The sequence below is a fragment of the Denticeps clupeoides genome, chromosome 1, assembly GCF_900700375.1.
Source record: "Denticeps clupeoides chromosome 1, fDenClu1.1, whole genome shotgun sequence".
NCBI classification, from domain to species: domain Eukaryota; kingdom Metazoa; phylum Chordata; class Actinopteri; order Clupeiformes; family Denticipitidae; genus Denticeps; species Denticeps clupeoides.
The window spans coordinates 15,952,251-15,971,019 of NC_041707.1; the positions used below are offsets into that span (position 1 = coordinate 15,952,251).

General features: G+C 44.4%; 2 protein-coding genes across 5 annotated transcripts in view; both read left to right on the plus strand.

Moving 5' to 3' along the window:
• LOC114796037 (TBC1 domain family member 10A-like) overlaps positions 1 to 7,482 on the plus strand; it is a 28,899-nt gene extending 21,417 nt beyond the window's left edge. For 3 of the 4 annotated variants that reach the window (XM_028989875.1, XM_028989883.1, XM_028989890.1), the window contains 5 exons: positions 904 to 1,018; positions 1,339 to 1,404; positions 2,203 to 2,392; positions 2,649 to 2,818; positions 4,151 to 7,482. In XM_028989875.1, the coding sequence (XP_028845708.1) occupies positions 904 to 1,018; positions 1,339 to 1,404; positions 2,203 to 2,392; positions 2,649 to 2,818; positions 4,151 to 4,606 (997 nt within the window). In that variant the 3' untranslated portion in view covers positions 4,607 to 7,482. The remainder of the gene's footprint in view (positions 1 to 903; positions 1,019 to 1,338; positions 1,405 to 2,202; positions 2,393 to 2,648; positions 2,819 to 4,150) is intronic. The other variant, XM_028989901.1, reaches the window with a different exon arrangement.
• An 8,103-nt stretch (positions 7,483 to 15,585) lies between these two features.
• On the plus strand, positions 15,586 to 17,260 carry LOC114792332 (apelin receptor B-like). Its single transcript, XM_028983334.1, has one exon. It carries the CDS (start codon positions 15,669 to 15,671, stop codon positions 16,731 to 16,733), a length of 1,065 nt encoding a protein of 354 aa, XP_028839167.1. The 5' UTR covers positions 15,586 to 15,668; the 3' UTR covers positions 16,734 to 17,260.
• The last annotated feature ends 1,509 nt before the right edge of the window (positions 17,261 to 18,769 follow it).

Consider the following 18,769-nt stretch of genomic DNA (forward strand, 5'->3'; position numbering starts at 1 on the left):
ACAGATTGAGCTGCAGTTTAAAGATTCGGCAAGGCAATTGAAGCACTGCATTGTGGGATCTGCAGTTTGTGTATTATTAGTCCTTCATATCGTTCGGCCATATATAAATATAAATTTTATAAATATAAAAATTATCTTTACAACCCGGTTCTTGGCAAATATAGCGCTTTCAGAAGCACCTTGTTGGCAAACGTGTACCAGGGCATTTATTTAAATAATATATATTTAATGGTATCGTTTTAATGTTTTATTCATGTGTTAAAGGTATTATGAACATTTTTTTGCTTTTATATTGGTCTTTGTTGTCCCCATATACTATATCTGAAGTTTCTTTCCGAAATACATCTGCGGTGCACTTTTAGCCAGTCACACAATAAGATTTCCCCAGATTGTATAGCTTTGAATGCAAATGAGGGGTATTTGTGCTCATTTTTACATCCTATCGCTGAGCAACTGCATTGCTTCACAGGTTTTCAAGGCATGGCGATCGGTGGAGTTACTTTTTTGCAGGAGGGGTGGGAAATTCTCTGGGTGGTCATAGCATGAGAAAGGGGAGGTAACCGTTCCCCTTCTGACGACATAAGGAGAGACTTTCCAGATCTGACCATCTGAGCTGCTGCTCTCTGAACGGTGAAGCAGAATGACCAAAGCACACTTTATACTTATCGGTTGCCGGTTGGAATCCCGATCCGCGAAGGTGCCACTGAGGTGCCACTGAGCAAAGCACCGTCCCCACACACTGCTCCCCGGGCGCCTGTCATGGCTGCCCACTGCTCACTCAGGGTGATGAGTTAAATGCAGAGGACAAATTTCACTGTGTGCACCGTGTGCTGTGCTTTAAAATGGCTGCTAAACATGATTCTGATTCTTTTTAAGGGCTGTTATTTGTGTGTGTGTGTGTAGGCAGCAGGATCTTTTTCGTGTTCTAAAGGCCTACACACTCCACCGGCCAGAGGAAGGTTACTGCCAGGCCCAGGCCCCCATCGCTGCTGTTTTGCTCATGCATATGCCAGCTGAGGTCAGCCTCCCACTTCTATTCAAATAAACACAACCACACTCCCACACTGCAGTGATGTAGCGTTTTATATCAATCATGCTTCATTCCTGTTGATGTCGTGATATGCACATGATTCTCATTTATTCCTTTTTGTGGGAGGAATCAGATCTGATATTCCTTCAGTCACACTTTAACCTTCTACATTGCCGTAGTTGCCTAGAAATGGTTATAAATATACCACAATCACATATAATATCTGTACACCACATAACTAAATATTGCACAGCTTATTCCAAAACATTTCTCACAAAAAGTCTATTACACACTGTGGTGTCTCTCAGGATGCCTTTTGGGGCCTTGTGCAAATCTGTGAGAAGTACCTACCTGGATACTACAGTGCAGGACTGGTAAGACCACATGACCCTCCACCCTCCTAAAGATTACACATTACACAAACTGACACCATAAAACCATCGGAATTCTGTTTACTGTGCACATAAAGATGCAGCCTCTACAGAAATTCAGAGCAGCTCTATCCATTTAATTGGCATGCAGGCCTTTGTCACACGTTTTGGTACACTATTTTTAATCATCTTTTTCCACAGATCTAGGATTTTTTTTTTTACAGCACAATATTGACCCAGTAAAAAAAGCTGTTTACATGTGAACAGTTTAATGCAGATGTTTACTTTGTGGCTGAAAGCGACTTTTTTTCATATAATCTATGACTTTTTTTAATGCTGAGACAACTTCTTTAACTGATCACTTTTCACTTATTAATTAACTTCCAGGTGAAACGCCTGTAGAAACCCCAGTTTACAGCTTGTAACAGTTTTCACATTAAATGCGTTTTATGGGAGGAGTTTCAGGTCACATGCAACACTGCTGCCTGCAGACTCTGCAGTGTTTTATGGGAGGAGTTTCAGGTCACATGCAACACTGCTGCCTGCAGACTCTGCAGTGTTTTATGGGAGGAGTTTCAGGTCACATGCAACACTGCTGCCTGCAGACTCTGCAGTGTTTCAGTGGTAAATAGGTATTTTATGTCTGAAAATGCCTGTAATGTTATAAACATATAAATAGTCCTATAAAAAAAAAAGCTCTAGCCCACCATACCCTGGTCATGTGTCTGGTACAATTGAATCGCAGCTACTGGGTGTGGTTGTCCATTATTGTCTGTCATTGTCTGATGTCATATCTTGCAGGAGGCCATCCAGCTGGATGGTGAGATTTTATTTGCTTTGCTGCGGCGAGTGTCCCCAGTGGCCCACCGGCACCTGAAGAAGCACAAAATTGACCCGATCCTTTACATGACTGAGTGGTTCATGTGCGCCTTCTCACGGACGCTGCCATGGGCCTCGGTGCTGCGTGTTTGGGATATGTTCTTCTGTGAAGGTAGCACTAGAGAATGATCACCCAGAGGAGGATCATGTCCCTGCAGTGTGTCTGTGCACTCCTTTAAACTTTAAAGTGTAAACACTGTGGACGTTAGGTATAATCTATGTTTTGGACATATCATACAATACTGTGCAAAATGTCTTGAGTCAACACCATTCTTTTTATTTCCACTGGAAAACCAGACAATATCTACAAATTGAATGCAAAATACTATACTTCTCAGCTTCCACCTTTTAACCTCTCTTGGTTGTAGGAGTGAAAATCATCTTCCGTGTGGGTCTTGTATTGCTGAAGTGCATGCTAGGATCTCATGAGAAACTGAAGGCCTGCCAGGGTCAGTATGAGACCATGGAGCTGCTGAGGGCTGTGGAGCCACGCTACATGCAGGAGAGCTTCCTGGTGCAACAGGTACAGACCAGTCAGGTACAGACCGGTCAGAGTCCTAGTGTTACAAGCAGCCAATCAAAAATCTGCATGTCTCAGGCATGAATCAGCAGACACCAGAGTAAAGGGAGCCCAGTTCGGTTGAGTCAGGCAAGTGATGCACCACTAACATCAGCACTGCTGTGGGCTGTCAGGTCTTTTAAGTTCCCTAGAAAAGTGTTGCTTGCTAATGCATTTTAGTCACAAATGTGGATTTATCTCCATCTGCTGGTGTGGATGTGCATTTGATTCGGTTTTTAAATTGTATTACATTTACATTTACGGCGTTTATCAGACGCTCTTATCCAGAGCAACTTACGATCAGTAGTTACAGGGAGCAACTTAGGGTTTAGTGTCTTGCTCAGGGACACAATGGTAATAAGCGGGATTTGAACCGGGGTAGTAGCCACTAGGCTACTACCAGTATTAGTTTTTAAACAAATAGTTTATATACAGTTATGTAAGTACAGCATTAATATGAACTGATTTATGCATTTAATAAACAATCTAGCTTGTATATTCTGTTACTTACTTTTTTAAGAGTTAATTTAATAAATTACCTTAAATATATGCAACTGTTTAATTGGTATAAATCTTTGCCTTCTCCCCACCTTTGCCACCCCGTCCATTACAAGAGTTACCTTGGATTTAAGATTAGATTAGATTAGATTCAACTTTATTGTCATTACACATGTACAAGTACAGGGCAACGAAATGTAGTTTAGGTCTAACCAGAAGTGCAATAAGCAGCAAGTGCAGGATACAGTTCAAATAAGTTATGTATATACATAAAGTGATATGTGCAGGAGATGGAAAATAAGTATGAACATGTTTACAAAAATAAAAGTCAGTACAATGATTATGTGCAAAAATGGGTAGTACAGTGATTATCAGGAGTGTATGGGGGGGGACAGAGGAGTTCAGCAAGGAGACAGCTCTAGGAAAAAAGCTGTTCCTAAGTCTGCAGGTTCTTGTCCGTGGTAGCCTGAACCGTCTGCCTGAAGGCAGGAGAGAGAACAGTCTGTGGGCCGGGTGGGAGGAGTCCTTAAGAATACTGCGAGCGCGACGCAGACAGTGCTTCCTCTGGATTTCTTCAATGGATGGAAGTGGAGTCCCTGTGATGCACTGGGCAGTTTTCACCACCCGCTGGAATTAAATATCTATTTAGTATATAAAATACATAATTATGCTTAATTTTTCAAGAGTAAATTAAATATGAAGTTTCACTCAGCTTTTTTGCCAACCCAATTTTTAATTGATTGTTGTCTTACTATTGTAAAAGATTATTAATGAAAATTCAGCCATTAATGTGATTGTTGCTTCTCTTCTCAGGTACTGGAGCTCCCGGTGTCTGAGAGGGACATAGAAAAGGAGCATTCAGTTCAGCTGCGTCGCTGGAAAGAGAACCACGGCAAGCTGGACTGCACATCTCCTCCCAGAATGCATGGTGCTCGTGCCATCCTGGTGGCCGAGCCGCCCAAGCGACAAGACCTGCGCCAGAACCCCACCATCATAGTTGATTCACCCCTGGCAACCAAAAGTGAGACGCCTACCACAGAGGATGAGGAGGATGTTCAGAAGAAAAAGACAACAGAGGACAAGCAGAAGAAGCAAAAAAAGAAGACCAAATCTGGGGAGGAGGCGTCAAAGAAAGACTTTCTTGCCCCAGTGGAGGTGCCTGAACAGATCCCATCCCAGGAGCAAATGGATGGCTCCCTCCTGAAAAATTCCACCCTTCACAGCTCTACACAGAGCCTCAGCAGTGCTGAACACGATACCTACCTGTAGGCCATGCATAGTCTCACTGACTGAAAAATGTTCACTGTCTTCCCATTGGAAGAGAATGAAAACCTTTCAGCCAAAAACCTTTCGCACAATAGTGTAGGGAGACAATTCATGGATGGGGAACAATCTGGGAGCAAACAGTTTCAGTACAGACGTCTGGTTAACTCTGCAATGTGTGATTTGTAAGGTTAAATGGGGACATTTTTTTCATTTCTGTAGTTATAGACAATTAGGTACACACATGCACCTCTGATGTGTATAGGGGCTGCTAACCAGGATTTTATCGAATCAAACCCTCAATCATGCTGCTGATTGAGCTCATTGATAACAAGGTCTGTAACTAACAGCAGTTGTCCCTGTAGCAGAGTGACACACTTGCAGCCCGTGGGCCACATCCAGCAAGATTACTTTAGCCCAGGGATATGAAGTTCTGATAACACACAAACTACAGATCCCATAATGCAGTGCTTCAGTTGCCTTGCCGAATGCAATCTTTACACTGCAGCTGAATCTGTACAGGAGCAGTTTCCTCGTTGGTGACAAAAATGTCTCTGAAGCAGCTCGAAATTATTTTTTTGTGTTTCAAAGTAGCCAAAGTGCCGTGCGTAGCAAAGTGAGCACTGCATTATGGCATTTGAAGGTTATGTGTTATCAGCACTTCCTATTGCCGGGCCGTAATAATAGATCTTTATATAAAGTGATGTCGCAGGATGTTTGACACATATGCTACAGTGGATGCACATGAGCTGTGCATATCGAGATTTCCCAGTTTGTTCCAAAATGATGGCTTCAGTTGCAGTGATTGGACTGGAAACCACAATTAATTTGGTTCCACTGATAAGGAGATCAAAGATCATATCAGAAAATATCAGCTGCAACCAGTCTCTAACCACAAGGGGGCTCCAGTGTTTTTTTTTTTTTTTTTGTAAAGGACCTTACCAAGAGCTAAGGGACATGAAGGGAGAATAAAACACAACAGAATGAAAAAATGAAAATGAAGTTCATCCAGATGGGCTAAGACCAAAGATTATTTGTGATGATGTATAGCCATTTAGAGGAGCTACATAACTTTGCTATATGCAGTGAACATAGTCATTACATAGTCAATGCTGGACATCTCCCCAGAGGTACAGGGATCCCTCACGCCTCTGACACTTCACTCTCTGACTTAAACGTCAGAAAACGTGGAAGCACAGCCGCACAAATATGCAGAGACAATTCCTCCAAGGTGCTTTAAAACTAATTCATCACTACTCACTAATACCCGAAGACTGACCTGACTGGACCGAGTGGAGGGCATTTTTTTGTTTGACTGTAAGATATTAGGTATTTGAGAGCAAGACCTCAGCCAAGCTCATTCACACAAGTATTTGACTTAGCTCTCATATACAACATAGCTCTCATATACAAACATGCACAATTAATACATTTCCTGTCCTTTTGCCTTTTTCTGTCTTAATTTATGTGTGCGTATGTGTGTGTATTTGTGCGTGTGTTGATGTTTGTGTGTGTACATTTCTTTTAAATGGGTTTTGGTCTTTTGTTCACACATTCCTTTCATTGTACAGTATTATAGAGTGAAGGTATGTTTGTGTCAGTATAGATTAATCTGTATATATAGCAAGGCCAAATCAGATGCATTGGTTAATTTGTCGGAGGGCTTGTGGATTTATGGTCTTTGTGTTGTTAATCATTTATCATTCAGTCGTTTTTGTTTGCAAGCAACACGGTCATGTGGAATCCCAGTCAAAAAGATTTTCTTATGTCTTTTATGTCTCCATAAATTAAAAAAATAGTGTTGCTTGTATATATCTTGAAGAACTATTTACAGTTAATATCTTTTTTGATATATATTACAATATGATGTTCTCAATTTAATCAAGCAGCCGTGTGTTTAATACAATTAAACACACAATGACACAACAAAATGTCTATATGTAAATGCAGTTGTGAGGTACAATGGTAAGAAGATGTCTGGACACTTGACTGAGCAAAGTCTGTTTAAATCTCAAAAAAGTTCAGTTCACTTAGACAAGGCTGAACTTGTGTCCTGCCTAATCATTTAAACATTTTAAAAGGCAGCTGCTCTATTATCAGCATTTGCTTGTGTTTATTACATTGCATGTACAAAATAGGACAATTAGCTCTAAACTCACAAACCTCAGGATGAAGGGACTCACACTAATACACTAGAACCCATCTTTTTGGGGGTTTTTATATTTTGTGTGAATACATTTTCTGGAATCTGCAGAAGACACAGTAGGCTTGGGAAATATAGACAACATAACTTATTAGCATGATAATCATTTTCAAAACTGTGAAATTAATCTATGATTTGGATCTGTGATGAACATGATTGAACGTGTCAAATCTTATTTCTGGCAACAAAAAGGGAACGATGGAAGATCATCCATGCCAATGCCTGGCAAATGTTTTTGTTAATAAAGAGTAAAAGCATTGTTAATAACATCATTGTTTTACCATGATGTTCACAATATGCAAATGTCTGGCTATGGCTTTTGCAATATTTTTTGTGGACTGCACAGCCATTGAGCATTTATTTTGGTAATGTTTGAAAATTTTTCTTGATTTACTGAAAAAAAAAGTATAGAGGCTTTGTGCCAAAGCACTTTGTAAATTTCTTAATGTCACGATGTAATCTGACCCTGGCTTCAGGCCTGTTTTTGTGAGCAAATGTGTAAAGTGAAGGACTATTCTTATCCCCTTTAATGTGACCCAGCTGTCCCACATGCATGGTTCCTATTTCATCCCGTTTTCTATCCGAGAAGGACGAATAAACATTTCTTGTAAACATCATTGGAAGCGTGTTTATGGAATAGGATTCTCCTCTAAATTAAATTTGATACTACTGCACTAAACGTGTCTCTTTCTGTTTCTGAAATATCACCTGTTCATTTAGGAATCCCAACCCCGGGTGAGGAAGACCAGAAAGTGAGGAAGAAAAAGAAAGACCGATTAAAGGGTTTTCTGTACCGCCGGCGTCTTCCTCCTCATCTTTCTCCTCACTCGCCGCTCTGGACACCTGTTCCTGCAGCTCTTTCAGCCCAGTGCTGGTATTTAGCATCTCAAAGCGCACTGGCTCCTTCACAGTCCACTCGGTTCCCACCGTCCACTACCAAAGCCTCCTTTACATCCACACAATCCACAATGCTCTCTCTTTCTCAGAGCCGTCTCACGTACTGATTCACTTCCCTAATCAAATGGACAAGTTTGCTGAGATCTCTTAATTGTCAGTTTATGTTTACTCTTGCAAATGTAAAAATAATTATCATTCAGTTCACCTCAATCCAACTGTTTTATCGAAAAGGCTTCTGTCCGAGTAATAAGATTTATGCATTTGGGTAAGCCCTACTGTCCCTTAATTACTTGAGGACCGCACCCTAATCGCACCCTTCTGTCTATCTGGTTTCCATGGCAAATGGGAGAAAAAAAGTGCCATCAGCACCAGCAAAGATAAAACTTCAATGTGTTTTACATCATACACCAGACTCTAAATATGCAATAAAAAACATCAATGGATGATTTGAAACGTCTTTTGATCATTTTTGTAATGGCTCTGTAGTATGTAGAGACTGTTTTAAGTATCTTATTCACAATCCACCTCACTAACCAGAAATGGCTGTGAGATATGAAGATATGGATGTGTGAATTTGATGAGCCTGTCGTGGCCATGTTGATTTGATTATTTTTTGTTTCGTTTATTTTTAGCCTCTCATATTAACTTCAGTCAGACCCCTGCAAACATATGAATGACTAAGATAATGTATATTGTTTAATTTGATTGTAACCCTCTGCAAATTGTGTGTGTGTATGTTTCAGATGGAAGTCAGTCATGCAACATCTTAACGTATGTGGGTCAGGAAACTAGCTGTGATTTGTTGGAGGTCAAAGGTCAAACAGATGCTTTCGCTGCAGCCAGTGGACAGGAAGTGTATTTGTACACAGGATGACACCGCAATCAACAGCTCTTATCCTGCATATTTCCCTTGCTGTATTTAGGCTACTGTTTGGGAGACAATCAATAAATCTTTGTACCAAGGACAAAATAGATTTTTGTGAAATATATTAAAATACATAGAGCGATACATGTATAAATAGATCAGCGGTAAAGGCAGTGAATCACTGGAAAACAGGCATTTTCTGAACGCAGTGGTGGTTCTGTCAGTCGCGCCGCTTGTTGGGTGTTTATCTGAAGAGTGTGTTTTTGCTCCTGCGCCTGTGTGATCTGGAGTCACTTCCTGCTTTTGTTACTGCAGGTCCCTGCTGTCTCCTCGCTTCCCGCCACACACTCACGAACAGACACCCTTCAGGCCATGCTCTCAGAAGAAACGTGCTGTCAGTCTGTGCTGGAAGTACTTTGAAATCAATATTTTATTCTTAGGACGAAGACCGTCATTTCTGTCATATGTCATTCTGTCACTGAAAGAGCATAGGTTAAAGGCTTCACAATTTTGGACATTGTGAAGCACTTTATCGCTATGTTCTTCATATATTACCTTTTTGCTTGTCCTATTATTTCCAGTTTGTGGTGTGCAGCCAAGGCTCTGTGTCTAGATCACGGCTACTCTCCATTTCTGTTGTTTGTTGGCAGGGAGAGATTATGTGTTTCATTTAATAAAATGAACTACTAATCCTAATTTATAAATGACTAATACTAATCCTAATCTAAACCACAATGAAACAACCCTTGTATCATCTAATTACAAAACCATACAGGGCTTTTAGTCATGCTATTTTAGGATACAATGAGAACTTTTCTGTGTGTGTGTGTGTGCTTTTCCCTATATCTGTTTTGTCTGCAGATTTTCTCTCTGAAAGAGTGAGCCGGCGGCTCATGTGACATTTCTGCACTTAAAACAGCTGGACTGAGAAGAAAAGTCATGTAGAAAAGCTGTAACTCAGCGGCTGATGGTCTCGTGTTTCTGGGTTACTGACCGGGGTCTGGAAATCACCATAACTCTCCTCCTGACTCCTCTGTGACACATCCACAAGAATCAAAGGCTGGTGGTGTGTGTGTTGAGGCTTTTAACCTTGCCTGCATGCTGAATGGATGTGGGACCATTGGTGTGCATGCAAATGATGTAATAAATGATCAGTAATAAACCAATGAAGTGTGGCTCACACTGACAGAATTTAAGGGGAACGAAAACAATAAAAAGACCGAATAGTGAAAGCGATTGTCATTATGATACACTCCAGCACAGCACACGGTGACACCACGAAATGTGTCCTCTGCTTTTAACCATCATCCTTGGTGAGCAGTGTGTGGGGACGGGGCTTTGCTCAGTGGCACCTTGCCGGATCGGGATTCGAACCCCCATCTCCTGACTTGCTAGGCCTCCACTGCCCCATCGTGTTGGCAGGTGTGTGGATTTTGTTACTTCAGTAACAGATCCTAACTAAAGGGAGCAGATTGTGGCAGCAAACTGGTGAAGGGAAAAGAATGTGGATGTGTCCTATTGTGTTTCTGTTTGTGTTCTCCAACTGGTCAGAGGTGAAGAGGTCAGAGGCCACTGACAATCAGTGGAGTGAAGTTGTTGGGATGGGGTGTCTGTAGATGATCCGCGAACTTCTTATACAAGGAAACACTTGAAATGACAGAATACAAGCTCTGGATCATGGAAAGTATGTAAGACAACGCTGGCTCCCCCAAAAAAGCAACCTGTGGTTAGTGGAATGTGGGAGCTGTGGTAATGGTATCTGGTATCTGCTGATCCATCAGAGAGTCTCTTTTTATTGTCATTGTTCACAGGAGAACACCAAACCCATAATACAGTAGTACTTTGGCTCATTTTGGAGGCACTGCAGGAAGGACATTGCCCTGTTGTGCCTTATATGACGTATGTTCATGCTGGATTTGGGCAGATCTTATCAAGCCCTTTAGCTGTTTATAACACAGCAGCACCGCAGCTCTATTTTTGCTGTGCTGCTGCAGCCCATCCCATCACAGCACCTTTGAAGCTGTACGTTTTGCTCTTGCCCGTGCAGGAGCAAAAAAAAAACAAGAAATTTAAACAGAGATAAGGACTTCCTCTACCTTGTCAAATATTCCCTATAGAGAAATAACAATGTGAGAAGAGAGAGTGATTGCTCCTAGTCAGGGTGCCTGAAAAACCCGGATGTGTGTGCATCTGAGTAGACCCCCATAGATAATACTTCCTGCATGAGCTGCAGTGGAAAATGGGTGGTAGTAGCCTAGTGGGTAACTTGCCTGTGAACCAGAAGACCCATGTTCAAATCCCACTTACTACCACTGTGTCCCTGAGCAAGACACTTAACCCTAAGTTGCTCCAGGGGGGGACTGTCCCTGTAAATACTGATTGGAAGTTGCTCTGGATAAGGGCGTCTGATAAATACTGTAAATGTAAAATGCCTGTTTATCAGAGAGATTTTTTTCACAATGAACATACCAACTGTGGACCAGTTTTGTCCAACAAGTTTAAGGACCAGCTTAAGTTTTTTGTCATACCTGCCAAGACTAAGCTTACATTTACATTTACAGCATTTATCAGACGCCCTTATCCAGAGCGACTTACAATCAGTAGTTACAGGGACAGTCCCCCCCTGGAGCAACTTAGGGTTAAGTGTCTTGCTCAGGGACACAATGGTAGTAAGTGGGATTTGAACCTGGGTCTTCTGGTTCATAGGCGAGTGTGTTACCTACTAGGCTACTACCACCCACCCAAGCTAAACCCAGCTATACTCGCATATTTATGATCTTTGACCAGGTTCATCTGGACATAAGATTTGAAAAAAAAATATTATATTTATATTTATATAGCATTATATTTACAAGGAGTGCCAGTCGAGACTGAAAAACTTTTCTCATAGATTCGGGATTTGAAAACTCAGGGACACACAAACGAAACACCAGCTCTCCGTCTTTCAGCTCAGCGTTAATTGGTCAGCCGGTGGAAGGCCCCCACCAACGCGGTGGGCGCTTTTTCAATCTGAACTGTCATCACCGGTGGCCGACAGCAGAGGCGCTCTGACGGGGGAGCGAAGCTCTGGCCGTTTGCCCATTGCCTGATTAGCATCCGCTTGGCTTCAGCAGCTCATTGTGGCCAGCAGAACGAAGGCAGGAGGGATGTTCATCCTGGTGTGCTGTTGCAGGGCTGTGGCTCTGAACGGTGCTCTAACTCGGCTCTAATGATAGGCAAACTTGTATGACACATTGTCCCAAAAATCTTAACCGTGCAAAACGTCTGTGGACTACAATAATAACTGAGTGACAACCTTAAAATATGAAAATACAAAAAAAGACTGATAAACAAGAAACACGTCAATAATCAAAGTCCATTGTAACCTGTCATGTTTCAGTACTGCCCTGGTGTGTGGTAGATAGAGTAAGTAATTTAATGAATGCTTGTCTGGGGAATGCCTTACATATTACAATGGTGATTGAATTGCAGAGGGGGGGCAGACAAGCTGCCGTTGCCTTTTTGTCTTTTGAGATGTTTCTGTTGGTGTCAGCAGGCCAGTTGTAGCTGCTGGTGCGTTCACACAAATTCATTAGCAATTGTGCTTCAGAGCCAACGCCACGGCGGAATGTCCAACTGCGGCTTGATGGAGCTGAGCCTTAAACCTTCAGCAAGGGGTTCTGGTAGCAGAGAAACGCTGGAACCTGGCCGGTCCTGGTCCTGCGGTTAATTTTTTATTATTCATTTTTTTAATCCAGGTTAGTTTTTTGCCACGTTGATGTTCTGTCCACATGCTACATTATATCATCCTGCAAACCTCCTAGCACGTTTATTTTGCTTTTGCCAGCGTGCAGAACTAATGGACCACACATTACTGGCCTGCCCCTTTATTGTTTACATATGACAAAAATGATTGGTCACAGCAGTATGGTCCTAATAATGCTTATTAAGACAATTTGTTGGTAAGAAGATGCTGTCTGCACAACGTCACACGGCATGTGATGAGTTTGGGCGATGCTGGGTCCCCCCCGCACTGAACCAGCTGTCCCGGGGCTGATGGGGGCTGATGGGGGCTGTGCCTGTGGTCTCCGGTGGTGAAAAACGCTTCAAACGAACCGCAGACGCCCCCTCACTGCCCCCTCCCTCCGCCCTCGACACCTCCCTTCACACCTCGGCCACCTACTTCATGCCCTGTCCCATCGCAAACAGTCCCAACAACCTGAATTAAGAACTTCTGCAAGGCGCCCTGTCTCCTTTGCTGTCCCCGTCTGTCTGTCTGTGTCTGTCAGCCTGTAGCTGTTATTTCGTGTTCTGACATGTGAATTGTTCCTCACTGAGCAGAAAGAGCTTGGCAGTGTGACCACAAAGTTCATAAACTTTGTACGGCAGTGTGATTCGTTTTGTAACGCAGCGAGTTTTGTGTTGCATGGGTCTGTGGAAATATGTGTAGTGTGTTGGCTAGAAGAGAGCACGTTGAGAGTATGTAATATGTTGTGTGCCGGAACTCTTTTTGAGTACTAGTCTCAGTGTTCAACTGTACTTGTTCTTTCAGTTTTCCACTTATGTGAATAAACGCCATTTGTCTCCTGTAACATTAGCATGCGGATCCTGTTAAGATGTTAGATAGAGAGCAGTGATAAAGGAGAAGATAATATGAGGGCAGTGGAGGGGAGATTTTTGCTGTAGATAACCAAGGCGCAGAACCGGCCAGGACATCCTGGCTATTGCTCATGGTTGCCATAAACTAAAAAAAAAAAAAAAAAAAAACGAAAACGACAGAGATTATAAATAGAGCGTGTGTCAAAAAAGGGGAGGTGGAGGGTGGCGGCTACTGTTGGGCTGGGGACCTTTTCCTGTCCAGAGCCTGTGAGAGACCTTGCAACCAGCTTCTTCATACCAGTCGGTTTTAAAAGAGCTTTTGGCCTGTTAGAGAAGCAGTAAAAAAAAAAAAAAAAAAAGGTGGGGAGGGACGGACAGAGGGATGCAGAGCAGGAACTGCTGAAGGATAGTTGTGACTGAGAGGGCGGCTCCCCGGCGCCACTGCGGCCGAGGTGCCAAGTGAAGCCTCCCGTCTGGAGCGCGTAGATCTGCAGCAAGCCCCAGCCTAGAGCTAGAGTCGCTAGATCGGGGCGCTGTGGACCCCGCAGGGGAGTTCCGAGGGAAAAGTCTGCCTTGCAAACTGACCATGTGAAGATGTCACGGGCTGTTTTGCAGCAACGGAAAGCCAAGAGTGTGCAAAGCTGTGATCAGAGCAAAGGGCGGCTATTTTGAAGAAACTAGAATATAAAACATGTTTTCGGTACATATGTGTTCATTCCACACGTGTTCATGCCTTCAGTGAGAATCTACCAATGTAAAAAAAAAAAAAACACACACATATATATATATACAGTACAGGCACGCACCTTCTCATTCATTATACATATGTGTGTATATATATATATATGTGTACGGGCCATAAATTTGGACACACCTTCTCATTCAATGTGTTTTCTTCATTTTCATGACACATTAAATTGTCATGAAAATGTCATGTTTTTGCAAGTTGGAATCCCGATATATATATATATATATAATTTTTAACCAGTGAGCTCTTTGGTGGATATATATGTGTGTGTGTGTGTGTGTGTGTATGTATATGTATATATATGTGTGTGTGTTTGTGTGTGTGTGTGTGTGTGTATATATATATATATATAAACATTATTTCTGTACTTTATCTATTTATTTATTTATTTTAAGTGAAGTCTTTGTGAAACACTGCAGCACGATGACACAACGAAATGAATCCCGACCCGACAATGTGGAACTTGGGGCCGCTTCCTTCACCCGCCTGGCCGTTGATGTAGATGTTACACATTAAAATTACACATTTGCACATTTTGACTGACTGAATTATACAGTTGGGTTGCCGGTCGTCTTCTATATCAATATGTTTTCTTCTACATCAGATTTCTATCAGGCCATCAGTTCTGCTCCGTACGAGCAATTTCTGTTTTTCGATCGCGCTTAATCCCAACATCTATAGCAGATGTTCCACTCGAAACCCGCTCAGTCCTCAGCAGATGCCCTGACCGTTAGCAGCCTGATCCACAGCGATCCACAGCACCCACAAACCCACAGGGATTTGTTTTAACGAAGAGTTGACACTTCCTGCCCATTATTATATATAAAAAAAGTGTTGCATCGAAATGCCACATGCAATGCAAAAAAAAAAAAGCGCATCAGCATATTCAGCTGCCCACACAGTCACGATACAAAAAGAGCAACATGTATTTATGTATTATTATTTTTTTATATCATATTACTTCACTTCATTATTATTTTAGATTTACTCTGATCGATTTAAAATGCACCCCGTCGTCCTCTTGCGTGTATGAGTAAAAGTTAATGAGTTAAAATGTTGGCTCGTGCAGGAACATGTTAGGACGTCTTCCAGGCGTCATTTTGTTCATAATGTCGGTGCGTTAAAGCCTCTAATCGCCCCGCCGTTCGCGCGTCCAGCCTGCGCGCTTTTTTCATTCTAATGCGGCCGCCTGCCCTGCCCGGGCTTGTCCTTTCCCGACACCCGTGCCAGATCCACGCTCCACGTCCACGGGGCTACCTGCCCGCGTCCAGCCTGCGCGCTTTTTTCATTCTAATGCGGCCGCCTGCCCTGCCCGGGCTTGTCCATTCCCGACTCCCGTGCCAGATCCACGCTCCACGTCCACGCTCCACGTCCACGGGGCTACCTGCCCGCGTCCAGCCTGCGCGTTTTTTTTTCATTCTAAGGCGACCGCCTGCCCTGCCCGGGCTTTCCCGACACCCGTGCCAGATCCACGCTCCACGTCCACGGGGCGACCTGCCCACGGACCCACATAATAACGCTGCAAGTCCCGTAAATAATGAGTGCGATGGCGAGGCTCGTCATTGGCTGATGGCCATTCAATGGAGAGGGGAGGGGGCGGGGCGCCCGTGTCTGTGGGGGGTGGGTGGGCGGGGCGTGAAAATGCCGGGCTTTAAAAGGGCCGCCCGCCTGGCAGGGGAACACAGACCGCATCACCTCCAGAAGGCAGCGGTGACTGAACAATTCCTCATTCTGCAGAGCAGTTTTTTTTCCCACCCAACTTTTGGTTTTGTTCAACATGGCGAACCTGACTGAAGATTACTACGACTACGATCCTGAGAACACCACCATGTGTGACTACAACGAGCTGGAGACGTCCTACTGGCTCATCCCAGTGCTCTACATGCTCATCTTCATCCTGGGCCTCTCAGGGAATGGCGTGGTCATCTTCACCGTATGGCGAGCACAGTCCAAGCGCAGGGCTGCGGACGTCTACATCGGCACCCTGGCTCTGGCTGACCTGACCTTCGTGGTGACCCTGCCCCTGTGGGCCGTGTACACGGCGCAGGGCTACCACTGGCTGTTTGGCGTGGCGCTCTGCAAGATAAGCAGCTACGTGGTGCTCCTCAACATGTACGCCAGCGTCTTCTGCCTGACCTGCCTGAGCTTCGACCGCTACCTGGCCATTGTCCACTCGCTGACCAGTTCGCAGCTGAGAACCCGCGGCCACATGCACTGGTCCCTGGCGGCCATCTGGATCCTGTCCGGCCTGCTGGCATCGCCCGCCTTGATCTTCCGCACCACTCAGCTGGATCCAGACAGTGGCCGCACCTCCTGCATCATGGACTTCAGCCTGGTGGCAGTGAAGGGGGAGTGGAGTGAAGCTGCATGGTTGGCGGGGCTCGGCATCTCCTCCTCGGTGCTGGGATTTCTTCTTCCCCTGCTGGCTATGCTGGTGTGCTACGGTTTCATCGGCTGCACGGTGACCCGCCACTTCAACAGCCTTCGCAAGGAGGACCAGCGCAAACGACGTCTGCTGAAGATCATCACCATGCTGGTGGTGGTGTTTGCTGCCTGCTGGACCCCCTTCCACGTGGTGAAGGGAATGGACTCGCTCTCCTACCTTGGCCTGGCGCCTTCCTCTTGTGCCTTCCTCAGCTTCCTACTGCTGGCCCACCCTTACTCCACCTGCCTGGCCTACGTCAACAGCTGCCTCAACCCTTTTCTCTACGCCTTCTTCGACCTGCGCTTCCGTTCACAGTGCATGGTCCTGCTCAGCCTAAAGAAGGTTCTTCACTCCAGTCCTGCTGGATCACTGTCTTCGCAGAAGACCGAAAACCAGACGCTGGCTACCAAAGTCTGAAGATCTTCAGTAGGGAGGGAGAGAGGCACACCGAAATCCCTGTTGAAGGACAAGGTGGTGACTGACTTTTCTGCATGTGTGTGTGTGGGTGGGGGCCCCCACAGTGCACTTCAGGTGCAGGAACTGCTATATGGGTGCAAAGACCAGAAGATGAAGAACTGAACTGTAGAACCGCACCAGGAACTGTCTCTTAACAACGCCATGTGGACATTTCGTAAATCCACCCACATGCTCTCGACATCTGCCCAGCAGAAGGTTGTGGCCTGGCTCTTTGGGTGGGAGGCTGGTGGTGGGAATCTGCAGGCTCTCCACAACTGCTTCTAAGTGGACTCAACGTGGGGAAAAATCAGTCCAGGGGATGCAAGGGGCTCGCATTTTCAGACCAGTCCCCATTTCATTCTGAATCTTTTATTTCGTTTCGTAAGCACTTCATGTATGGGCGACAGAGGTAGATGAACCCTGCTGAGGTCTCGTTTGGCCAGCCTTATCTGCAGGGACGGGGGGGAAAGGTGTTTCAGTGTGATTAAAATGGCATTAATGGGGCTGTCTGGGTGAGACTGGTCTGGGTGGGGTGGGGGGGTCAGACAGCCAGATGGCAGATGACAAATGTTGTCAAGATAAGGGACGAAGGCCAATTAAAAGGTGACTGTTGAGACAGATGAGATGATTTTATGAGACAATTTATTTGTGAGAATGTGTGTGTGTTTGTGGCTTCATGAATTTACCTTGCTTAAAACTTTAACATTGTAAATAAATGCTGTGAAGTGTTCAATGGAAATAAAAAAATGTTTTTTGAAGAAAAATAGAAAAGGATTCCTGCATTGATTTCTTCTGGTTGGAATGTCTTTGGCAATCTGCAAAATGCTCTCACTTCCTGTTGCCACAGTGCCGAAGGGGTTTACTCTCCCTCCCATTGTCTTCTGGCTGTGACCGAGTCAAAGCAAAAAACCTGCAGGAAACGTATGTTTTCCCCTGTTTGGCTTGTTCTGGACTGGGCCACCCAAAATGCTTCTGCTTGTTTGTCCTTTGAGAGTCGCAGAGACACCCACACGTGTCCAGATCAATTAGGAACGCTGGTGTCTTCTCCTTATTGTTCTTATTGTTTTCCGAAAAAGCAAATGCACAACCAGATGTAACAATTCAGCTGCGCAAACAATAAAAGTATTTTAGGTGTGTGCCGGTATTACAGAATTGTTTTAATAGTAATTAGTGTTTATCAGTACTCTATTACAGATGATATGGTTATTAGGGTGTTAGTAGCCTAGTGGGTAACACACTCGCCTATGAACCAGAAGACCTAGGTTCAAATCCCACTTACCACCACCGTGTCCCTGAGCAAGACACTTAACCCTAAGTTGCTCCAGGGGGGGACTGTCCCTGTAACTACTGGTTATAAGTCGCTCTGGATACAGGCGACTGATAAATGCTGTAAATGTTATAATAATTATGTGATTTCAGATTTAAAGTGCGTATAATTGTTTAATGAAAGTCACGGGCAAGTAAACACGCGGTCCATCGATTGCTCACTCTAGAACAAAGCCTTTCTTTCCGAACTCATTTTGGCGGTAATGAGCTTTTGGCTGCAGCTTATCGGGGTTGTGTTGGGGAGGGGGGCCCTGGGTGCTAAGCTGGGTAATGAGTGTCCTCGGTCTGGGCTGTGTCTGTCTGGTGGCTGGCAGGTTCGGCTGAGCAAGCCCACTGGGAAATGTGAGGAACACCCCCGCCCCGCTGTGTCGTCTCATTCCCACGTGGGCCGCAGTTTAGCAGATTAGCCGACCGCGGCCCACAAACGCACAGATCGCGGCGTTTAAAGTGCAGCTGCTTCGGTGCTCCGGGGTTTCAAACAGTGCTGACGTCCAAAAGCGGCCTTAGAAAGGTAATTCATTCATTCCCAAGGCAGTAGCGAGTGCAGAAACGAGAACACACAAATAGATAAGATGTATACAAAACACATGGAGGCACTTAATCTGCTGGTTACCTCATTGTAGCAACAAATGCAGAGGAACCGCAGACTGTCTGGCAGATTATGGGATGGA